Source organism: Psittacula echo (genome assembly GCF_963264785.1).
Source record: "Psittacula echo genome assembly, chromosome: 23".
In the NCBI taxonomy this organism is placed as follows: Eukaryota; Metazoa; Chordata; class Aves; order Psittaciformes; family Psittacidae; genus Psittacula; species Psittacula echo.
This window is the reverse complement of record NC_137748.1, coordinates 641,621-665,901: the sequence shown is the minus strand read 5'-3', so window position 1 is coordinate 665,901 and position 24,281 is coordinate 641,621. Positions and strand designations below refer to the sequence as shown.

The following is a 24,281-nucleotide window of genomic DNA, read 5'->3' as shown; positions in this document are numbered from 1 at the left end:
TGCCACATCTGCCCTGGAACACATTTGTCTTAATACTAAATACGCAGGGCTCAAACCAGTGCAATGAGGTTTCTGCCTAGACCATAATGAGAGAACTCAAGTGGAAGCTGTTTCAAACAACCACAACAGGTTAGAGCTAGTGTGGAGGCCCAAACGAAGCAGTACACATGCAGGTCACATCACAGAACTGCTGCCAAGTTCTCTCATAGCCCCAAGGAAGGCTGGGATGAGCACCATGCCCTTCCCATTTGTAAAATGAAGGGGAAAAATCTCTTCCCCCAGGAGGCTTTGAAGCTAAAATAGGGCTGGCAAAAGTTTGGGGTCAAAGATACAGCAAAAACCCCATAGGAATTCTTTTATCAACCACAATCCATCAATTCTGGTGAAAGAAAGGGACAGGGTGAATGGAGATGCAGACACCACCCAAACACCGTTACAGCCAGAGGAGAATAAAAAGCAGGTGCTCAATAGCTTTGAACCAGTAATAAAACATTTACTAGAGCAAGCAGAAAGTAAATGCACAGCTGATAAAGAAAACATCACAATGTCACCAAAACCTGACAGATTCTGACCCTTCTTTCAGCAGAAACAAGACAGGGGTGGGCGCTGCCGTGTTCCAACAGAAGATCTCCTGCCTTACCTTTATGGTGCCAACAAAAGAGTTAAAAAAGGGATAATACACACAATGAGTTAAAAACTGTCAAGCAGGATTTTACAGTTTTAACTACATGTGTCCAATATGGGGTGAGAGCCGAGCTGTTCCACTTCATCAACTGCTTTTCGGGTTCTCCCTAAAGGCTTCTGAGAGTAGCAGGTCCCTGAATCACTGAGGGAAGCCTCTTCATTGAGCTGTACTGCATGGGGGGCACCAGCCTTGGAGTAGTGTGGCTGTATTGGATTCCCTTTTTTGTCTTTAATTTGAAGAAAGCACTCAACCCTCTCATAACAGAGGGTGCAGAGGCACAGCAGAGAGCCAAGTTTGCTATGCAGGCTTCCATCAACGTGAAGGGTAGCAGGAGAGAAGAGGTTCTTTAGAAGAACGAAAGACCTGGGCAATGGGGTCGGGATTGATGTACTGACCACAGCCAAGCCAGGGAGTCCAGCCTGCACGAGAGGTGAACTTGGGGTGTGCTGGGCTGCAGAAGGAGCCTTTGAACAGCTTCTTAAAAAACCAACACACAAGGAAAAAAAATCAGCTTCATCCCACCTTCAGCAACGCAGATTGATGGATCCTTACGTGATGGGATGTAAGGGGCAACCTGGAGGCCAAATTGTGTGGGAATAATACGTGAAAACAAGAGTCTGGGGAAGAACTCACCGCACTGAACACACTGCTGAGAGAGCACTGTTTACCAGGTGGGTCCTGAGCATCTCTAGCTGTTACTTTTTAAGTGTGAATGCTGGTTAAGAAAAAGACTACTTTATAGTGGTATGGACAACAGTTTCTTAATGTCCCAAGGCCGTGAAACAGCTTCTTTCTTGGCAAGATCTGTTTAAATCCAGCAGAGTCACTTGAGCACTGAATGTTTAAAAGCAGAACCCAGGGAGCTTTATCAAAATGATTTCTCTCGGACTAAAGCATTGTGTGTGCACATCATTAGAGAGAAGCTGTTCGCAGATGTACCGGCCCAGACTTGCATGGGGAGTGTAGTTTGTATGGTTTCCTTCTCCTCCCCCAGCAGCTCAACCACCACTTACCAAACCCCCCCAAATCCTCTGGCAAAAGGCAACACCACCTGCAGAGACCCCAGGCTGGGGCAACACCAGCTTTTAACTGTCCCACCGGCTCTTCTTCCGCTTTGGGGGCTCTGGGACAGCAAACCCATCTGTTTTGTTGTCTCGGTTGGTGGCCTCCTTCCTGTTGTCACCATTCCTGCTCTCGTTGCTCCTCCCTTCGCTGCTGTTCCTGCTGTCACCGTTATTGCGGTTCCCACCGCCCGCATCAGTGAAGTGCCGGCTCTCCCCGTGGCGATGGTTGTCGCCGTGGCGGCTCTCTCCGTGGCGGTAAACGTCACTGTGGCGACCACCTCCATCCCCGTGGCGCTGCACGTCGTTGTAGCGACCACCTCCGTCGCCACGGCGCGGGGCCTCGTTGTGCCGACCGGGCCGGCTGTCGTTGTATCGTTCCCTGACCACGCCGCCACCACCACCACCAGCGGCGGCAACACCGGCGCCGCCGCCGCCGCCCTCTCGACTGTTGGTGCTGGCACTTGTGCTGTTGAAGCCCTGTCCTCCGACACTTGGGAAGGTGGGAACGGTACTCAAACTCCCCGTGCTGGTGAAGCCTGGCACACCCTTTGCTGCTGCGGTGGCTGCAAGTGGGCTCTCAGGGTTTGCAGTGTTTTGCTGGGCTGAACTCGTCGGTACCGAGTTCAAGCTCCCGGCGCTGGTCCAGCCACTTGCCCCAGCAGCAGAGCTACCAGTCTTTTGATTGTTTAAGCTTGCAGCAACAAAGTGGCTCTTGTACTGGGACTGAGAGAAAGAGACACGGAGAAAGAAACAAGAGAGCATGTTTGCCTTGGTACTGCAGCACAAACCACACGGTCGTCATGCACACACAAGCCCATCCTGAATTCTGGGGAACCCCTAGGAAAGAGTTCCTATAAAAAGTCAGTCTTGGAGTGATTACACTCCTGCTGTGTTTAAAACACAGAATTAGTAACAGGCATCTGCTACCAAACCATAAAAACAAGGGGACTCCTATGTTGTGGGGTTCATTTTTACACTGATGAGAAAAAGTTTCTCTGTTCCCCATTTCTTTTGATTGCAATTACACTATTGCTGCTAAGCAACCTAAACAGGCTCAAGCCTAGGAGAATCCAGAAGGGAAAGACAGCAAAGAGGCCGCTGAAAACAAAGTCTGGCAAATGAACTTTGTGCAGATGTGTTCAGCCCAACCTGCAGACTCATTCTGCCACTTTGGACTGCAATGCTGAGCACGTGCTCCAAGCAGAGGAGACGTGGCCACAGCTACAACTGCCAAACTCCACTGCCCTGAAATCAACAGGGTTTCTGCATTTACAGGGGACAAATAATGTAGTTGTCTCAAATCATTAGTAAAGTTTTTCCATGTTATGTCCTATCCTCTTCAGTTTGAACTTGGAGTACAAGTACTGGAACCAACCTGAAAAGCTGCTTTCATTGCCGTAAGCCTGTCTCCCATTGCCCCAGTGGATGGCTTGTATGCCTCGTAGTTACTCATCACGCTGTTGTTGTTTCCACGGTCCTACGCATAAAGACAAAGGGCAACTGGAGAGGTTTATCCAAAACACACACTTCCAGGTCAATCATGCTCTGAACCTACGGTGGCTCTGCACTCAGTAAATGGATGACAAACTTCTGGGGAGCACGGAGCAGCTCAGCTGTTTGCCCCATGACCTGGAGGACAATGAACGGCTGCTCTAAGGTCTCCACACAACAATATAACCTCACTTCCCAGCTCCTTGCAGTACAAGCAAAAGCAAAATGCAACCAAATAAAGATTTTCAGAGAGCTCATAGCCAAGACAAGGTGGAAAAGAAGTCATAGAAGCTGTGACTTGTGGTGAGATGTAGGACATGATGTATTTTCAACGTCTACAGTTAAACTCTGTCCCCACACACATTGGTAATAAGATGGTTTCCTACCACAGACATACATTAGGTACAGGTTCCCAATGCTGCAAGATCTTTTGCTGCCAAGAATCTGCCTGGAAATGGTTTTTTAAGTAATTTATTAGCATTTATTTTGCACTGGCAGTCTATTTTGGGAAGGATCTCCAAACCTTCCGGATTGCTCTATCCCTAAAGATGGCAGCTCTTGAAAAGAGGGTAACACCACAGGGACAGTTTCCCTTGGGATGTTTCCGATACTAACTCTGGAAGACTCTGAGCTATGAAAACCTTTGAAAGCAGAGGCTATACTCCAGTACTAAGATTTTTTACATTAAAGACTAGTCAATACTAAGTGTAAAAGTTCCAAGAATCTGCAACCAACTTCTTCAGTGTCTCTACTTACAGAGTTTTCTGATCCCAGACCAGGACGTTCACGGTACCCTAAGCCACCGCCACCAATATTCAGCTTCTTGCCTTTTCCTCCTTTGAAACGTGATTTTCGGAACCATGGATTCTGTACAAGAGAAGGACAAATCTCAACACAAGGAATAAGAAGCTTCATAAATGCCTTTGCTGTCTTGCAGCTCCACAAGGCACCAGAAGACAAGAACTCTGAGAGCTGACAGTGGCACAAGCACAATTGCTTCTGTCACACCTATATATAGTGAGCCTGCCAGGCAGCCCTGCCAAGCAGGTACAATGATCAAGCAACAACCATTTCACAGAGCGAATGTCCCCATAATTATGTTCTAGTTTAGCTTTCAACTAAGCTGCATTGCCCAGGTGCCTGCCATAAATCCATATTGAAAATCCAACTGTAATGAGATACTGGGGCTGGAGTGCTCTGCTGGCATCAGCCACATCACAGCTCCTAATTTCACAGGCAGTGCCAGACCCCAGAATAGATTACATACTGCATTCCAAAACCTTCATGTCTTCATGGAGTCTTTCAAAGGCCATTAAAAACACTAGAAAGCCTACTTACCACCAAAAGGTCACTGCTAACACATGATGGAGACAGAAACAAGTCTCTGAGCTCCTGATTATGTGCTAATCACGAAGGGAACCTTGCTCTACTCAAGAAGCCTTGCTTGTTCATACCTGCATTGCTAGATCCAGCAGTTCTTTGGAAACATGCTGATTAGCCCCTTCCAGGTTCCTGACAAGATCACCAGCGAAGTTACTGTCTTTGGGAGTCAGAAGAGTGTAGGCAACTCCCTTTTCGCCCGCTCTGCCGGTACGACCGATCCGATGGGTGTGAGTATCTATGTCTCGAGCCACGTCGTAGTTGATGACAGTCTTAATGGAAGGAATATCTAACCCACGAGCTGTAATAAAAAGCAACACAGCGGGAAGTGTGATGATCCCAAATTAACTCAAAGCAATCCCATTCATACCAGCATATCACTTCGTTCTGCTTCAGCATACAAAAGGGCTTGCACAGGAACACACCTCACGTAAGACACTCTTCACAGGCTAAAACTCCTAAGTGTAGCAATATCTCCTCTAACAGCAGTAAACGTTACACTGATTCCCCAGGTCCACAGGGTTAGGGATGGAAAAGACCTCTTTATATGACTATTTTTCCACTGAAAAGAGAGGGATTTATTAAAGAACACTGAAATTCACTCTTGGTCAGCTAAGCATCTGGGAGCTAAAGCTCTTCGAGAGAAGGCTTCAAGCGTGTTCATCTCCTCTTCATTTAAGCATGCATAATGTGTCAGCTGGTTAACAAAGAGCAACCACTTCCTTAAGAAACAGCTTTTTTTTCTTTCTATATATTACAAACTGTCAGATTGTAACAGAAACATCATCAGAAGACTTTAAAAATAACCCCCCCTGCTAACACTGTGTGCACCTGAAAACCATCAAGAACACAGTGCCCAGCATGTGCAGAAGCCAACCTTGTTGCTTTCACTGACATGTGTTGGCCTTGCTGCCCATATCCACAACTTGTAGGAGCTACTGTTTCATAGAACATCACCTACCTGCCACATCAGTAGCTACCAGTATCGGGATCCCCTTCTTCTTAAATTCTGAAATGACTTTATTCCTCTCACTCTGGTCCATGTCACCATGAAGCAGCCCCAGATTATGATCCTCCTGCTTGAGGTTATTGGCCAACTCTTCTGCATTTGCTTTCTTGGTGACAAACAGCAGAACACTGCCAGAAGAGGTGAACTCCACGAGGCGTCGAGTCAGCCAGTTCCACTTGCTCGGGCCAGAGGGGAAAATCTCCACAATTTGAGTAACATCTTCATTTGCCTAAGGGAGGAAATCAGACAAGATGTAATGCAGGACAGGAAGGACAGTGTGGCGAACAAATGCAGAATGGAACAAGGAATTTCAACTACGTGTGAGAATAAATAGTGGAGAAACAGGGGAACAAAATTCTTCAGAAGAGATTTTAGCTCTTGTCTAACTTCTGACCACTTCTTTTTCACAGTTCAGATAAGGCAGAGGTTAAGCCTGAGAGAGGCAAAGTGTGGTCTTTGACATGATGTAGTTTAGCACCCTACTGATCTAAAGGTGGGTACTTGCAATTCAGATGCTCTTGAGACAGATGCTATTAACATCTGAAATAGACTAAGCAAGAGCAGGTCTGAGATGCAAAGGATGCTCATCAGTAAGAGTTACTCATGTGGCCATCAGAGAAAGTACTCCTGTGAGCTATGACTTGCCCTGGGATCAGGAAGAGTATAACCAGACTCCCTATACACTCTTACTTCAAGTAACAAGTGCAGTGGAGCTCATAGCACCATCTCCAAGTTTCTCTAAAAGATTTCATCTTTACACATTTAAATATGAATTATTTCAAGAATGATGCTCTCAGAGTAATAATTTAGATCAGGGAATAGAAACCCTGTGATTGAGCTGGGAAAGCTGCTGCTTTTCTTAAGCAAAATGCAGGAAAAACAGCTTCACAGAAGGAAGAGCCTTCATGTAAGTATTAATTTGTTGGTAATGAAGGGACACGTCAACATTCCTGATTGAGAAAAAGTAAAATGCAGAGAGATGGTTAAAAGTGTTCTGAAGGTCACCTTGTGAAGTTTCTCAGTAGTTTTCATATATCAGAAGCAAAGTTTCTTCACAGCAAGTATACATCTGCTACTTCATCAACTTACTACCAAATCCCTCTCCTGCTAATAGATCAGCTGCTACTGTCAAGCAAGCCTAGAATCAACATTCTCATGTGTACCAACTGAAAGACATTACAGTCTGAGATCCAAAGCCTTCACTGCAAAAGCTGCAATTGCTTGATTTATACTTTTGAGACAAAAGGAAAGGATACGCCCATTGATCCAGCCCGATAAAATCAATCCCTGCATTAATGTTGTTTCACTCCTTGATGAAACCTCTCATCACTACAAGAGTCAGAAAGGTCAATACCAAACACATATCTTTACTATTATTCGTTAAGCACAAAGCAGTTACTCTTAAGAATGACTACTGCAGTTTAACTTCAGTTTCAGACAATAGGAGCAGAAGGCTTCATTTCTCTGGTTGATTCAGAAGTATCATGGAATTACCTCTCCAATGTCTCCCTGCACAACTCGGATGGGGTCGATCAGAATATCCCGGGCCAATTTCTCAATCTTCTTACGGAAAGTGGCACTGAACAAGAGGGCTGAAAGAGAAAGAGTATTTGAACTCCTTGAAAAAACAACTTCCTTTCAGAACTATGGGCACAGATCCTGTCAATGAGGACCTGCAGGATCGTACCAGATGTCAGGGATCTGAAGCTGTCAGTCTGTTTTACCAGTTCTAATGAAAATTATCCACTATTAGAATCCCTCAAAGTGGAAACACATTTCATGGCACCAGAAGTAAGATGTTAGTAATATGTGGCACTGCTGTGAACTTGCTTTCACAGCAGCTTAGAACACGGGCTCTCAAAGCATATGAACATTCATTCAGCTGATCACCTTTTCTCTGAGTAAAGTGTGTGGAGGGATTACAGACTGATGGACCATGTGGTTCAGTGCCCACACTTCACAAGTGCTCCCTCCCAACAGCCCACACAGAGAATAACACCAGTGGACTTTTGAGACAGTCTCATTGTGTGGCTGTGTCTAGCACAGGAAATCCCAGCTCTGTTCCAGTCCTAACTGGCAGCCACCAGCCTCCTTTGACTCTCAGGAGTTTACTTTGAGACATACTTCTACTTACTCTGTCTGTCAGGACGGACATGGTTTGCGATGGATCTGACCTGATATTCTGGAAAGGAGAGGAAAAACCCTCTGGTCAACATTTTGTGCACATTAATGAGTAGAATAACTCAAAATGCAACTTCATTCATGCAACTTGAAGAGCCCAAAAGTTATTCAGCAACTCTACGATAAAAATCAAGGGTTTTGAAGTTCAACAGGACTTTGCTGATCTCTTAATAGCAAGAGATATTAGACCTTTAAATATGAGTTTTATCTATAAAGCATTTGCTTAATGTATTTACAGATATATGGAGCTACAGGAGTTACAAACAGTCCTACAAAGGTGGGAACTGGACATTGCTGTTTCCCAAAACAGGGACCTTTGTTCATTACATACCAAACCCCATATCAAACATTCTGTCAGCTTCATCAAACACAAGGTAAGTGACTCTTTGAAGGTTTGTAGCTTTCTTTTTCACATGATCAATCAGACGACCCTATGAAAAAACAAAATAAACAAGTTTTTAAAGCATATTTAACAAACTCTTTCCTTTCCTTCAGCCATTAGTTGCTCAGTTTTGTCCAAGTTCACAACTAGTTTTTGCAATAAGTAAAGCCAGATGACAACTGCGCTCATTCAAATCCCTGGTTCAGCATCCGCACCCGTTCTGATTCAGTGTTTCAGCCCTTCACAGGCTTTAAACTGATTCAGGAAGATGGCACTCTATTTCATTACATTCTGGGTATTTTCTTCATGAATTTAAGGCTCAGGAAGCAGAAGCTGGTATCATGCACAACTGACACTGATTCAAGCAGATCTTGCTCTCAACATCTGATAGCCTGTGAAGAACCTAAATTTCAGTGATCAGAGAATGAATTCTGTATCACCAACGGTATTAAAAAAACCAATCTTAGCTTCAGTTAAGCAACAAAAAATGGTCCTGTGTGTACACAGGTACTTACTGGTGTGCAGACAACTATCTCTGCCCCCTCCTGGAGGGCTTTGGCTTGCTCCCACATGCTTCCTCCTCCATACACAGCTACAGAGCGCAGATTATACGCCTTACCAAAGCGCTTACATTCCGAGTGGATCTGAGGATTTTAAACAAAGTACATCACAGCTCATGTTAGACGGATCTGAGAAAACCTACCCTGGAAATACAGCCCAGCTCCTGAAATCCACTTTGCAGCCTAATAACTTATTATAACTTAATGAAATTATTCAGAAATCCTCAGGGCTGAATAATAATTTCCAGTAATTTGAGAAACGTATTTAGGCATCCATTGGGAGACTTTAAAACACTCTCCCAGTACCTAAAGGGGGCCTACAAGAAACCCAGAGAGTGGCTTTGGACAAGAGCCTGTAGGGATAGCCCAAGGGGAATGGCTTTAACCTGCCAGAGGGGAGACTGAGATGAGCTCTCAGGCAGAAGCTCTTCCCTGTGAGGGTGCTGAGGCGCTGGCCCAGGGTGCCCAGAGAAGCTGTGGCTGCCCCATCCCTGGCCGTGTTCAAGGCCAGGTTGGACACAGGGTCTTGGAGCAAGCTGCTCCAGTGGAAGGGGTCCCTGCCCGTGGCAGGGGTTGGAACTGGATGATCCTAAGGTCCCTTCCAACACAAACCATTCTGTGATTCTAGATCCAGTTGTAACTTAACTTGCAGGCTCTATCCTTTTACACACACAATTTGTGGCAACGAATCCACAGTATTCTTCATACTTAGGCTGTATGGCACATATATACTTTCCTACACACCTACCTGTTGGCAAAGCTCTCTGGTCGGGCAGACAATGACTGCAATGGGACCATCCCCCGGCTCAAGCTCCTTTTGATCCATGATATGAATCAGCATTGGCCAGATGAAGGCTGCTGTTTTTCCACTTCCAGTTTTAGCTATCCCAATCATATCTCTGCCACTTAGTGCAACTGGAACACCCTAAAAATAACGAGATTCTAAACCCATATTATGCCAACCATAGCATATTCTTGTGTACGTATCACATGAAAACTCAAATAACAAGAGGAAAACACACTGCAGAGGAGTCATAGCAACATCCATCAATGCTTACAGTTTCATTGCCAAGTTTATATCTGAATTAGACTGCTTAAGGGCTGGAAGCAATTATGTTATCACCGTTAGGGTCCTGTATGAAATCAGTGTTTGGGCCCAGTACAACATCCCAAGGATACATTTACACGTACACAAACACAGCTTGCACAGATGTAACACTGCTAAAACCAAACTCTCGGAGCCTATTCTTTCTGTAGTCCTGAAATCTTCAGTTCACCCCTAGTAAAATACAAATCATTCTTTGTGACAGTTTTATAGAGGAAACTAGAATTGCATACATCCTCATACGGACCACGGGACCTTTGCGCCCTGTTATTAGTTCTCTTTAGATGTTAGAGAAGCAACAACACTCACCTGACATTGTATAGGAGTGGGCTGGGTATACTCAGATTTCCTAATTTGATGCATAAGCTGCTCATCAAACCCAAAATGAGCAAAACTACTGCCAGGCCTCGGAGGAGCAGCACCGGAGACCTTAGGAACAGAAACACATCATTGTTCATGAACAGCAAGAGAAACAAAATATGAGGAACAAAGGTGTCTCTGCCTCTTAAAATGACTTTTTACTTTTTGAACAGAGGTAAGTTCACGTAGGTCCAAATTCCCCATGTGTGTAGATAGGACTTTCAGGTATAGAAATGGAGATAAATTGTCATTCCACACAAGTCACTAACATCCTTTCTACCTCCTTGTATAACTAGTGTTCTTCCCCAGATAATTCCCTTCATAGAAAGTCGCCACACCAATGTGCTACAAATGGCACATAATATTCCCAGTTTCCATTCCTAACTTTGGAGTTCTTTAGTCCAAGTGTAACCATGCAACTGGCAAACTGCAGTACCCACTCTGACAAATCCAGAGAAGACTGTCAAGAGCTGCTAAGGAAAATCAAGCTCCCTTAAATCAAAGCCACCAAAGTTGGCCGGGAGGCTCGAGTTTCCTGGGAAAATCTTCATTAGAACTATTAAGACAGCCCAAAACAAGGAGTTAAAAGGTCCCAGGAGGACAGTTTTGTGACCAGCATACCCGGAGATTTAGCTTATGACGTAGCTCTATCACTTGCTGTGGCGTGAGACTTGTGATCTCCTCATGCTCATCATAGAAATTCTTCTCAAATGGTGGATATTCAATCTGCAAGAGTAATTAGGCAGTTAGTCCAGGACCCAAAACTCTCCCTCTTTCCACTTAGTTTTGGTGAGGAAGCATCCTTTCCCTCAAAAGTTCTTAACTGTCTTCAAAAACATTGAAGCCATTTCAAGGATCTTTAGTGTAACCTGAGGCATGACACTGAACTATGAGAAGGATGGAAGCATATTTCAATCTGCTTCTGAGCTCCTGCTTTCTAGAATGGAGTAAACTTCCCTCCTACCTCTGAGTGGTCAATAGGTGGAAGAGGGTCAATGATTTTTTTGGACGGTGCAATTGGATTCCCATCACTATCATACTCCAGGTTATCCTCTTCCTCTTCTTGGACCACACCAGCAGTGGGGTTTTCAGCCATATAGCGAAAATAAGCTTCCTGCAGCAAAACAGATCAGTAAAATCACATACAATAGGATGCAGAAATACTACTACCTTTGTTTAAGTGATGTATACACTAAATGGCTGTTTGCTTTCACACCCACCATTGAGGAAACAAACCCACGTTTACTAGAACTGATTCTTCTCATAAATACCAGAAGGACAGTATGTCCAGAAGGACAATATCACCAATGAAGAAAATAACTACAGTGTCAGACCACAAAATGCTTTGAAAAACCAAACTTCTCTTATGTGTCTGCTTAACAGCTCCTTCTACAAAGACTTGTTACACTTTAACAACAGAAGAATCTATTCTTTTTTCCACATGAACATAGTACAAACACGCAGGTTTTAAAACAGAGAACACAACGTTACTAAGCATATGACATTCACTTCTTTTTCCTATGCCAAAGACAGTTTCTCCGCTTCCCCTAATTAGACTTTAAAAAATGAAAGTGTATCTATTTTGCATTGAGAGAGTCAACAGCAAATGGGCAAGAGTCCTTCAACACCAGCCCAAGTTAGAAGTCACTGTCGCCACTGTCCCACGCCATCCTGACAGCTCACAAACACTGAATCTCACTGGCACACCAAGACATTCTCAGAAAATGAGAAAACATAACTCACTTGACTGCCAAGCAAATATTAAAGATCAGATCTTTACAGCAAGGATCAATTACTGGTCTATGGATATACTCTTCGGGGGTTTTAATTTGCATGGCCAATTAGCACTCAGTCCCACAGATACAACATACCTGAACAACAGCCTCCAGGTGTAAGTCACCCTTGCTCAAACTTCAGCACTCACCAAATTGGAAGCAAAGGGCCAGAGGCCAGATAACCCTTCCACACTGTGTTACTGCAAGTAACACAATAGCTGTTCATTACAACTTAGTAGGTCTTTCCTCTTTGTTTACTTCTGTTACAGTGATGTTCTTAATCCTCAACCAGAACTGGAAAATAAACTGAATAAAGAGCAAAAAACTTGATCCTTGCCCTTAACAGACATGAAATTTCACTGCAAATAGTCTCCACAGTTTAACAGCCTCTCACTGGTGCTCCAGGTTAGTGGATTCTAATCTCAAATTTGACAAGACACTGAAAAACCTGTACAGGAAGTTGAAGTTCAAATTGACTGGAAAAAATCTTCTTAAACAGAGTAAAAAAAAGAATGAAATCAGCTCCTAATATTCTTCTTTTTTTAGTGAAACACCTGGAAGGGTAGAGACAGCAGGGCAAGCACTACAGCTTCCTGCTGAATTGTCCAGACACTGCACATGACACTGGAGTTGTGTTTGTACCTAGTAGTTCTAGATTTGGGGAGGGAAGGGAAAAAGAAAACAAAGCAACAAAGAAGAAGATAGAAAGACTGCATAGGAACTCACTTGGTCATCTTCTTCTTCAATGTCATCTCGAATACCCCTGGAAAAACAAGCGGAGAAAAAAAAAACTTCCCTGCAAGTGTTCCACAGACTCAGCTCCATACTTTCATGTGCTAAGTGCTGAGCTCCATCCTTTGTGGAAGACACAACACTAACAACTCAGTAACATTTATAATCCCAACCCATGGAGTTTGCATATTTGGTGCCAACCAGAACAGCAACCCTGCAAAGACTTCTTTTACTTCTATTAATGAGACTGAAAGATTAGGACTCCATCTTCCCAGTAGAAGCCACATCAAAGATCATCCTGGTCTAAGCTCTTGATGCTACGGAAGTCCCATAACTGAAGAGGAATATCAGCCAGGAAGTGCCAATCCAGTTCAGAACTTCCCCAGGTGGTCATTTGGATCCGGTGTTCTGTTTCAGGACCATGTATAATCCGATCAACCCCATGCAATGCAAGTTCTACCAATGTATCTGACATTTCTATCAAGAATCAACAGCATCATTACTTTCCTTGGCCAAAAATAAGCTCCCAAAACGTAAACTGCTTTTGAAGTCCAAATTAAGTTATTCCCAATTGCCATATGCTACCCAGTACCTCTGTTTTACAGGGAATGTCTTCAAACCTAGTTTACGAGAATCTCCAGTACTAAAGGTACAGCAGCACGGAGTTATTTTGTTCACAGACATGCAAATTTAAACTAAACCATGCTGATCACTGCAAGGATATGGAAAGAATAAAAACCTATTTCAGGCTGCTCTGGAAGGCTGTACAACGTGCTGCCCCACTTTGGGTGGCCTAGAAAAGCTTCTCACGTGAGAGAACTCTCAGTGTTGTTACATTTTGCTGTAGGATGCCACTATGGATTCTTCTCTCCTGGTAGTCAATTTTTACTGTTCAGAACTTTACCAATGGGGGATATCATGCACTGGTTAATGCTGGTTACTTGGTGTACATTATACTGGCTACAAAACAATCCTCATCAACAAAATGCATTGGAATTCTCTTAGCACCACACAAGACACAGGCAGGCATGGGAAGTATAAAAGAGAACTTACTTAGCATTCTTTTTTTCCTTGTCTTTATCTTCGAGTCTCTTCATGTCTCGAGCAGCTTGATCCTAACAGGCCATAAAATGACAACATGTTAAAAAGACAAGATGATGAAACTTGCAAGGGAAAAATGTTCCTATATAACTAGACCATCATGCCAGAGACAACACTTTTTGGACTCAACTTTCTCTTGTTCCATAGCCTGTCATGCTAAATAAATCCTCCTACTAATACCTTTGAAATCTCTATACTTGTAACTTCATGGCATTACTGTTGAAAAAATACATTCTCTGCATTCCTCCTGAAAACACTGTCCTCGAATCCAGCTAATAACAGAACTGTGGCTTAGAAACAGCTCCTGAGAAATACAAACCCCTTCAATTCAGGCAGTGAAAAATGCACGAAACCTTCATTTCATAGTCAGAGACACACGAAGCTCTTTGCTGTATTGTTTGGACATGCTCTAATTCACATGGCACCAAAAGGTAATTGACATCCTGAACACAGCTGCCAAAGGCAGGAGAGACATTTGCTGCTCCTGACTGGGGAGAAGTAGGGCCACATAAATGAATAAACATTTCAGGAGCCAGGTCTTGCCTCCACTTCAGCCATGAATGCCTCCAGAGGATCATCATCGCTGTCAGAATCTGCTGATTTGGAATGAAACTGCTGGCGAGTGGGGGAATTCTCTGCAGGAATGTATGGCAAATCGACATTGCTGGAATCTTCCTCTTCATCCTCAAAGTACCTGAAAAGAAACAAACAATGGCCCAGTCAGCACATGGTGAGTTAAAGCAGGTGACCTCTGAAGGTCCAAACCCAAACTAGTCTATGATTCCATGGTCTACAGCACTGTGGTGCCTCTCACAGTTTTCAAGTCAAGTTTCCTACACAGAGATGGATCATACCAGCCAGTAGGTACACAGGAAAACATGTTGAGATTTACAATCATTCGTGTTGGAGGCTAAAAGTGGTGGCAGGGCAATGAAATATGATGAAAGTTATCTTCTGGAGTGGCTCTCCCAGGCTGGTGAACACAGGAGGTTTTTCTGATCTCCCTCCTATTCAACACTTTATGCAGCTAACAGAAGGGTCAGTAAAGACTTGTGGAGCTGAATGTTTCTCTGTACAAAACACACCCAAATTTATCCCTCTAGGCTCCAATTCTGAACATACCAGAGTGTGAATAAGATTGAGCTGAAGTATGTTCTTAGAGAACACACTCACAGCTCTCTGTGGGCTGCTGCAGTCTTTTAATTCTATTTAGAGGCAAGGATGTGTTATTATTCTCATTTTACAGATGATGTAAAGGGTAAGTCATTGGCCCAGGGTGATGCCAAAAGTCTGCTGCAGAGCAGGGATTAGGCTCCTGCAGGCAACCAGCTCCACTTTTCTTGACACAGCTGTTGTAAAGCTACCAGTGTTCTAAAAACACCATAAACCTCATGAATGTCCCAGAGACATTCTCTGACTTTGGAAACTTCCAAACACCACAACCTCGAGCTGCATAAACACAGCAATAACGGAACTTACGCATTCTCTTCATCAAAATTTGCTCGCTTTGACCCAATTTTGTAGAAAGAAGGCAGCTGAGGAGGTCCTGATTTTGCAAATGCAGCAGAAGAACCGGCTGTTCCAAAAGCACTGTGAGACTGCTGCGAGAGCTTCGGCTCCTCCTTCTTCCCAGGTGTTATGGCAAAGCCACCAAACCCAAAGCCTCTCTTAGTTCCAGGTCCACCTTTGTTCCAATTCATGATGTCCCCAGTGTATCTGTTAGAACCAGAAAAGACAAATTAACGCTCCGCTTTAGGCAGTTCTAGATCTAATTGTCACCATTTTTCTTGGATTACTTCAGGCATGACAGACACTTGTGGAAACATGAATGATGAGTTTGATCTCTTTCCCAAAAAGCATTCAGCTTTGTTCTCTCCTTGTAGGTATAGATGTATCCACAATTGTCTTCCAAAACAGATTCTGTCCCTCAGCGATTACTTCAGCATATTTAAGATGTTGCCTATCTTCTCTGTTTTGCAACCTAAACCAAACCAACCCAAGGCCAGAACTTTGAACATCAGGAGGGACAAGAGATGAAAAGGCAGCTCAGTACATACTCTGCATGTCCTTACAGTCCCGTCCTCAAGTGTTTCATGGCTTCATAAACACCACAGTACCGCAACCCAACAGTAGCCCTCTGCTCTGAGACAAGGCATGCTTCTGCCAAAGTCGGCTTCTTCTCCTCAAGAAAGCACCTTTAGCCACACGTATGTTCCAAGTTGGATGAAGAGAAGGCTGAACTGATAGACTAAGGTGTACCCTTCCCGTTGCAAGTAATTTATCTCACCTGCATGGTCAAGTCAGTCATCCCTTCAAGTCAGCCAAAGAGATTATGACACCCAAAGCTTTCGAGTGCATTATAATTAGATGGGCCAAAGGCTATGAGTCTTATTAAACAGATTCTCACATTCTACCAGACTCCACCAGCAAGAGAAACAACTTCAAAGCAACTGAGAAGAAACACTGCTCCTGCTCCCTGTGCAGAGCAGTCACCAGCTTGGGACTTGCTCAGTGAACCTCAAGTCCAAACTGGAGCTCACCAGAAGGCTCTGGGGGAAGCTGCTGCTCAATTCCTCACAGCAGCAGCTTGTGCTGGTGCCCTGCTCTCCCACTTGCACCTCACAGCTCCCACACCTGCAGATGTGGCAGGTAAGAGATCAAAACGTACAACAACCGGATAAGAGGTGCTGGCAACATATCAGACAAGCTTTTAAGGTCCGATATCTGTTTTTAAGCACTCTTCCTCACTGTTATCGACTTTTGTCCTGCCGTTACCCCAGAAAATAGACAGAACGATTCTTTCACGCTGTCACACAGCTGCCAAGCAACAAAGTTTGCTCTGTTTGCCCCAGGAGCGGGCTCCTACGGGACAAGGAGGCACCACCGGCTCTGCCGAGCGCCGCTCAAGGCACAAACCCTTCCTCCAGACCCCCTGGCTCCGCGGGCACGCAGCAGGGTGCCCCGGCTGCTCCGAGAAGGGACCCCCCCCGCGTCCCCGAACACAGCAGGGGAGGGGCTGGGGACCCGGGGGCCGCAACTCGCCCTCACCACGGAGCTCCCTCCTCACACCGCGGGCCCTCACAGCCCTTCCCGCCCGCGGGGCCCCAGCACGGGGGCGGGCCCTTTGTGAGGGCCAGGCCGAGCCCGCACTAGGCCGCAGTCCCGCCCGCTCCCACCAGCTGGATGGGAAGGGGCGGTGTCCGGCGAGGAAGAAGCGGCCGCACCCCCCGACCCGACCCGACCCGGCCCCGCGCCCCTCACTCACCCCTCGGGCACCGCAGCCGCCGCTTCCCCGGTTACCGGGGCGGGGGGAAGAAGGGGGGGAGGGAGACGCGACGTTACAACGTCGGTACGTGCGTGGCGCGCTGAGGTCAGCGCGCACGCCACGGAACATGCGCGGTGGCAGCGGAGGAAGCCGCGGGAGGTGGGCGGAGGAACCGGGAGCGCCCGGAGCCGCGCCGCGGAGTAGTCCCGGAGCCGCGCAGGGGGTGCTGCGGAACAGGTTGTGCCGCCGCTGCGGGGCTGAGGGTGTTCCCGGCGCTGTCCACACGTGTGCATCCGCACACGGCCGTGCGCGCAGGGAGCGCAGCGCGCATGCTTCGCGCTACGCAAAGCGCGCAGGCTGCGCCGCTTGCGGGTACTGAGCGTAAGGCGAGGGACGGGCCCGAGCGGCGGCGGCGCCGCATGACTCAGGTAACGCGGGTCCCGGCGGGGATGGGGCGGCCGGGGCAGCCTCCGCCGCTCGCTCCTCGCTACCGGCCGCGCTCGGCCATGAGGGTTCCGGTCGTGCGGTGCCTGCTGGGGCGGAAGGCGCGGGAGCGGGGCCTGGGGGCGCCGGGGTGCGAACTCCGGCCTCGCTTACCTTGGCTTGTGTCCCTGGAGGGAACCGGAAACCTCGGCACGGCGGTAGCGACGGGGGTCCCGCTTCGGACCGGCCGGTGGCCGGGGGCTGTCGTGTGGTGCTTGGGGAGCGGGTTCGGGGTGTCACGGTGCTGACTGTCGTGGAAGCTTCTTTTGCACAAGGCTTTATGGAGGTGTGGGGTCTTCCGGAGGTGGGTGCGTGCAGATGGGCTCGAAATCCCTCCTGTGAAACACCTGAGCCGGTGGCTCCGTTGTCCTGGGGGCTTTAACCTCCAAGTGCAAGTTCTGAAGTATGGGAATAGGGATTTTCCTGCTTAAATTCATGTAAAATTGGGGCTTACCCAGCCAACGTGCCAACCCCTGCTTATGGCGGTTTGTTACGGTGATTTATCATGGTGTTTTCCAGCTTGGTCGATGTGTTCTGCTCAGGTTTTTGCTAGAAGTCTTCAGCAAAGGCGTTTATTTTAAGTGTCGTTGTCATGTGGAGCGGGGGTTCCCTGCTCCTCCGACTTAGAAACAAATCGTTTCTATTTCAAGGGCTTTTTAAGAGAACGAACTCATTAACAGTCATGTTCCCACTCGGACCTGGTTGCGGGAGGGAGTGAAATGAGTCTTGCTGCCAGCTCTGACACAGCCGATCCTCAGCAGCCCCTCTGCTCTGGAGCCAGGCTGAGAGAGCTGGGCTGGGGCAGCCTGGACAAGAGAAGGCTCCTGAAGGGGAGACCTGAGAGCAGCTCCAGTGCCTAAAGGGGCTGCAGGAAACCTGGAGAGGGGCTTGGGACAAGGGCCTGTAGGGACAGGCCAAGGGGAATGGCTTGAACCTGCCAGAGGGGAGACTGAGCTGAGCTCTTAGGCAGAAGCTCTTCCCTGTGAGGGTGCTGAGGCGCTGGCACAGGGTGCCCAGAGAAGCTGTGGCTGCCCCATCCCTGGCCGTGTTCAAGGCCAGGTTGGACACAGGGGCTTGGAGCAAGCTGCTCCAGTGGAAGGGGTCCCTGCCCGTGGCAGGGGTTGGAGCTGCATGAGCTTTAAGGTCCCTTCCAACACAAACTATTCCATGGTTATTTGATTTTAAGGCTCTGGTTTAGACCTTGGTGACGGTCCCCACAGTCTGAGTAGGAGACCAGGACTGGTTTGAGATCAAGCAGAAAAACCAGAAAGCTGAGGGCAAAACTAAGATGAGCTGAGAAACTCTGCAGGTTTCTGGCAGATCTGCTCTGGGGAGCCCCAGTTTCTACTGTGTTTTTTTGGGACTAGTGCAATATCCATCCTCTTCCTCCTGTTTTTTGGTACAGCTGAAAACAAAAGGTCTCAGTCTCTAAATAGAAGTCATGCTGGGATGCATGGTCATGGATGGGAAGTTGAGCATTACTGGAGGTGTGATGTAGAATTAATAAGGATTTATTGCTTTTTAGCAATTTAGGAATTTAGCAATTTAGCAAAAAGGATTTATTTCTTTTTACTTTATTTTCCAGTGAAAATGAAGAATTTCTGTATTTTTATTGCTCTCCTGTTCATCCCGTGGAGTTTTTCTGTGGCAAAATACAATGAGTTTGAGGATGGAGATGACATAATGGAATATGATGACAATGACTTTGCTGAATTTGAAGATGTTAATGAAGATGCAGTCACAGAGTCTCCTCAGAGGATCATCACTACAGAAGATGATGAAGAAGAAGCCACTGTGGAGCTGGAAGGTCAGGATGAGAATCAGGAAGACTTTGATGATGCAGATGCACAGGTAATGCCTCATCTCCTCCTTCTACATGTTTCCTAAAGGTATCTCTGCACCTTTCTTTCTCACCTTATCTTTTTGGGTTTCACTCACTGGGCTTTGGATTTTCATGCTGGTTGTGATTTTGCCCATTAGGATGGTGATACCGAGAGCGAACCATATGATGATGAGGAGTTTGAAGGCTATGAAGAGAAACCAGATGCATCCCATAGCAAAAATAAAGACCCAATAACAATAGTTAACGTAGGTATAAGTGTTGATCCACTTTCTGTTTGATGTTGTATCACTTACTGTGCTAAGGCAGTATGCCAGTAATGTCACTGGTGCACAAATGGGCACATGAGAGAGTGTGTATAAGGAATCTGCGTATTCACTATTTAAAAGTGATCTTCATTCGTGTACTATAGGTTCCTGCTCACCTTCAGAACAGCTGGGAGAGTTACTACATGGAGATCCTGATGGTAACAGGTCTTCTGGCCTACATCATGAATTACATCATTGGGAAGAACAAAAACAACCGTCTGGCTCATGCATGGTTCAATACTCACAGGGAGCTGCTAGAAAGTAACTTTGCTCTTGTTGGTGAGTTCCATAATGACTAGGATCTGGTTTTAGTTTATGTGAATAAAGCTGGGGTTAGGTGGGCATGTAGGCTGCAGAGAAGAGCATCTTTTCCTGTGCAGATGTGTGCTGGCACTAATGACAGCTCTCTGCCACGCTTCCAGTGCTGAAATGCGTTCTGGTGGTGTAGTATATTCTGGAACACCATGGTGATAATGCAGCAGCAACTGAGCTCTGAGCTTGCTGAGGAGCTTTGCTGTTGAAATATATGATTTTTAGACTACAGTTCTCTTACACTGTTTTCTTCAGGGGATGATGGCACTAATAAAGAAGCTACAAGCACTGGGAAACTAAATCAGGAAAATGAACACATCTATAACTTGTGGTGCTCTGGAAGGGTGTGCTGTGAAGGAATGCTTATCCAGTTAAAGGTAGGGCTAAGGGACTTTGTGGTACTGTTTATCTGTCACCAGTTTTCAGGCTCTAGAGGCTTTTCTATTCCAATGTGAGCAACGAGGAGTCCCAACTCGACTCTTTGGCTCACATTCAGACACAGGGTTCTGAATGAGCACACATGAAGGGGGAACTGGTCAGACTAAAGAGCTGTACAGGCCTGTATTCTGCCCACTAAAGCAGGTAAGAGTGAGTTCTTACAGGAGTATAGAAACCAGAACTATAGCATAAAACAGAGGGAAGCTGCCATTTAGAAAGACTTGAGTGTGTTGGAGGAATGACCCAACAGCAGTTCTGAGGAGATACAACAAAGACAAAGTCCTCCATCTGGGATGAAACAGCCCCACATGCTGGTTCAGCTCCTAACTTGAGGGAGCAAGGCCCTGAGAAACATGTCTGATACATGAATTGGCCTGCTGAGCAGGAGAACTGACTTCCAAACAGCCCTTCAAAGCTAAATTATTCTCTGAAAAGCATCTATTTGTAACTGTCCTATTTTTCGATAGGCCCCACTGCTCTCTACCAGTGAAGTGCTGCGCTCAAGGTATACTCAGCTATCTTCTTCTGTGTTTACAACTTGTGCTTTCAGTTCCTCAAGAGACAAGACCTCCTGAACGTTCTTGCACGCATGATGAGGCCAGCTTCTGACCAAGTGGTACGTGCTCAAACCTTTACCTGTGACGCATTGCATTCCTGTGGCTCTGAGCTGCTGCTTTGGATTGTTCCTGGGACATACAAGTGAACTGCTGGGTATCTTTCTGTGGTAATTCCGTATCTTCCAGTTCGGTAACTGTTGAAATAATCCAAAAGAATCATTCATCAAATGAGTCTTAACTCTGCTGTTCTAGTCACTGTCATTACACCGTAGCATTATACCACAACACTAAACTTGAGCACTCAGTATAATTAAAAAGCTAGTTTATTGTAAGACATACTGAGAAGCTTTAAATCAGCCTCACTTAGTCGTTGCTGTCATGAATCAAAGTGTCAGACACTGAAGTCACAGAAGATGTAGGTCTCCATTTGAGCAGTAGCCTGAAGGCAGAGTGAGTGGTATAAATCTGCTCAGGGCTAATCACATTCTGTCCCACAGCAAATAAAAGTAACCATGAATGATGAAGATATGGACACTTATGTGTTTGCTGTTGGGACAAGAAAAGCGCTGGTGCGACTTCAGAAGGAAATGCAGGACCTGGTATGTATGTTCTTGTTGGGAATATGCACGTGGTAAATAATCGGATATAAGAACCTCTAAGTTGTCAAGTGTTTTCTTGGAAACAGTTGAAAACTGTTGGATCTAGTGTGTGGGGAAGAGATGTTTTCATGTAATGGGTGAAAATAATGCCACCAGATATCTGTGCTCACCAGATCCTGTCAGAACTGCAAGAAAAGAGTCAACTGAAAGCAGCTTAAACCTCCCTTCTGGTGCTTGTTTAGGAGGAGTCTGAAGTATATTGTCAGGATCTACACAAGTGTCACTTCATTTAATTTGCACAAATGGCTTTTCAAAGCTTGAAAAGCAGACTTAATTGGTGATATGTGATGTGGAAAGTTTGGGTCTGAGTCATCTGCTTTTATGTGATCTGAAATTAAAACTTTCCATATGTCCAAGCCCTGAAGCTTGCAATGAATCCAGTGATAACAAGCAGTGGTTTGCTAATAATCTCTTCCTTCGTAACTCAGGGACAGCAGTAAAGTGTGGTTGGTAGGATGCCAGTGGGTTTTGTTTTGTTATCAAACAAGGTAAGCAAAAAGCAAAATGTCACGAGTAAAATGTCTTGCTTTGAGTATTAAATTGTTTTATCTTTTTCTTTAAAGTAGTGACTGTTGAAGAGAAATACTAACTTAAAGAGTATTGATGCTGCGTGTTTGAAATGTCCCCAGTAGGACTGAGGGACAGAGTTAGCGTATTCTTTGTGCACTAAACTGCCCCACTGTGCTGGAACAGATCAGTCTGATAAGATACATACAAGCTTGTGTTTATTTCTTCGCCCTTGTTTTCTTTGAAATAGAGCGAGTTCTGCAGTGACAAACCCAAGTCTGGTGCAAGATACGGGCTTCCAGATTCACTGGCCATCTTGTCGGAGATGGGGGAGGTCACAGAGGGAATAATGGATGCCAAGGTAAGCTTGAGTGAATTAGAGTCACAGAATGGTTTGGGTTGGAAGGGACCTTAAAGATCGTCCAGTTCCAACCCCTTGAATTAGTACAAACCTTCCTCGGAAGCCTATGCAAAAAAGTTCTAATCTTTATAGAATCTCCTGTAAAGATCCAAATTCCCCCCATGGGATCTAGAGAAACCAAGACCCTAAGGAAGCTTGAGGGCTGGAAGAGGGATGTAATTGTCACGTCTTTATCCCTTTTACATAGCAACTGTTAGCCTAATCTGAACTGCAGACTTAAATCTGCTTTTCAAAGCCTGGAACTCAGCTCCAACAGCCTGTTCGAAGGAGGGTGTTGATGGTGTGTTTGCAGGTCCTCAAAGCTGACCTGATGACCAAATGAACTGGAAAAACCCAAATAGGAGTTAGATATCCAATATTTGACTTGCTCACATTAATTCCACGCATTGGGGCCCATTGTAGCAAAAGCTATAAATAAATAAATGACAGTTTACATTTCAGTGTCATAGTGGCAAGCTGAGCACAGCAGTTTTCTGAGTGCTATATAGACACTTCGGTAAACCCACATGGAGCGGGGAGGCGGCAGATGGATTGGTGTTGGGAGGAATTAACCCCACTTTCTCTTTCAGATGATACATTTCCTCACACACTATGCTGACAAGATCGAGTCCGTCCAATTCTCGGACCAGTTCTCTGGTCCAAAACTTATGCAAGAGTACGTATCTCTCCTCCCAGTAGCTACTGTAGCACTGAGCAAAATAGAGGCTGACAGACTTGTTTGCACTGTGAAGCCTGCTGGAATGCACACAAAGAGAAATTGGGAGCAGAGGTGAAACAGGTGAATAAACAGCACTCCCAATGCTTCCAAATGCTGCATTAGTTTAGAAGATAAAGGTGCTGTATTGCCTTAATACTGATTTTTATGTGCTGGTTCTGCTGTAGTTTAGGCAGCTACAAATTCCAGCTAACACTTGGCAGCTCCAGTGTACACATGGAAAATGACTGAGTAACCCCACTAAAGATACACAGCCTGTTATAGTTTAGGGGCCAAGAAATAACACTGCAGGAGGAGAACTTGAGATGTTACCTCAGATGCTATTTGAATGCATTGAGAACTAGGTGTAAGCAAAGTCTGCAGTGTAAAAAACCCAACATGGGTTTTTTTCCCTAACGGGTATTTATTAGAAGGTCTGTAGGAATATAAATTAACAGAGCAGCATATACAAAATTGCATGTCATTAAAAATACACAGACCTTTGTAGGGCTCTGACCATTGGGTTGGATGGTGCTGTTTGTTAATGCCTTCTCACTGCTTTTGAGTAAAACACTTAAAGTTTGCAACTTAAATTTGGGTTACAACAGGCTTTTAATCCTGTTTATTTCATAGAATCATAGAACAATTAAAAAGGACCTTAAGACCATCCAGTTCCAACCCCCATGCAATGGGCAGGGATGCCTCACCGTAGACCATGTTGCCCAAGGCTCTGTCCAGCCTGGCCTTGAACGCTGCCAGGGCTGGCATTTACCATTTCTTTTGGCAACCTGTGCCAGTGCCTCACCACCCTCACAGGGAAGAACTTCTGCCTTATATCTACCCTGAACTTCCCCTGTTTCAGTTTGAACCCATCACACCTTGTCCTATCACTACAATTCCTGATAAAGAGTCCCCCTCCAGCATCCTTGTAGCCCCCTTCAGACACTGGAAGCTGCTCTGAGGTCTCCATGC

At 45.7% G+C, this 24,281-nt stretch overlaps 2 protein-coding genes across 5 annotated transcripts in view; one reads left to right on the top strand and one right to left on the bottom strand.

Moving 5' to 3' along the window:
* Positions 1-472: 472 nt before the first annotated feature.
* Positions 473-17,515, bottom strand: DDX42 (DEAD-box helicase 42). Its single transcript, XM_080633227.1, has 18 exons — positions 17,091-17,515; positions 15,305-15,541; positions 14,369-14,519; positions 13,778-13,839; positions 12,719-12,755; positions 11,182-11,331; positions 10,839-10,943; positions 10,167-10,286; positions 9,501-9,677; positions 8,708-8,836; positions 8,142-8,241; positions 7,764-7,811; positions 7,124-7,221; positions 5,582-5,858; positions 4,695-4,921; positions 3,997-4,107; positions 3,125-3,226; positions 473-2,472 (listed from the first exon to the last, which is right to left on the bottom strand). Exons 1-18 carry the CDS (start codon positions 17,381-17,383, stop codon positions 1,771-1,773), a joined length of 3,126 nt encoding a protein of 1,041 aa, XP_080489353.1. The 5' UTR covers positions 17,384-17,515; the 3' UTR covers positions 473-1,770.
* Positions 17,380-24,281, top strand: part of CCDC47 (coiled-coil domain containing 47) — a 9,211-nt gene continuing 2,309 nt past the window's right edge. Inside the window, exons 1-9 of one of the 4 annotated variants that reach the window (XM_080633241.1) lie at positions 17,380-17,518; positions 19,159-19,424; positions 19,554-19,661; positions 19,826-20,000; positions 20,289-20,410; positions 21,022-21,087; positions 21,526-21,627; positions 22,445-22,555; positions 23,185-23,270. In XM_080633241.1, coding sequence (XP_080489367.1) covers positions 19,164-19,424; positions 19,554-19,661; positions 19,826-20,000; positions 20,289-20,410; positions 21,022-21,087; positions 21,526-21,627; positions 22,445-22,555; positions 23,185-23,270 — 1,031 coding nt within the window. In that variant the 5' untranslated portion in view covers positions 17,380-17,518; positions 19,159-19,163. Of the gene's footprint in view, positions 17,519-17,578; positions 17,878-17,905; positions 19,061-19,158; positions 19,425-19,553; positions 19,662-19,825; positions 20,001-20,288; positions 20,411-21,021; positions 21,088-21,525; positions 21,628-22,444; positions 22,556-23,184; positions 23,271-24,281 lie in introns of those variants that run through there. The other 3 variants (XM_080633242.1, XM_080633243.1, XM_080633240.1) reach the window with 3 other exon arrangements.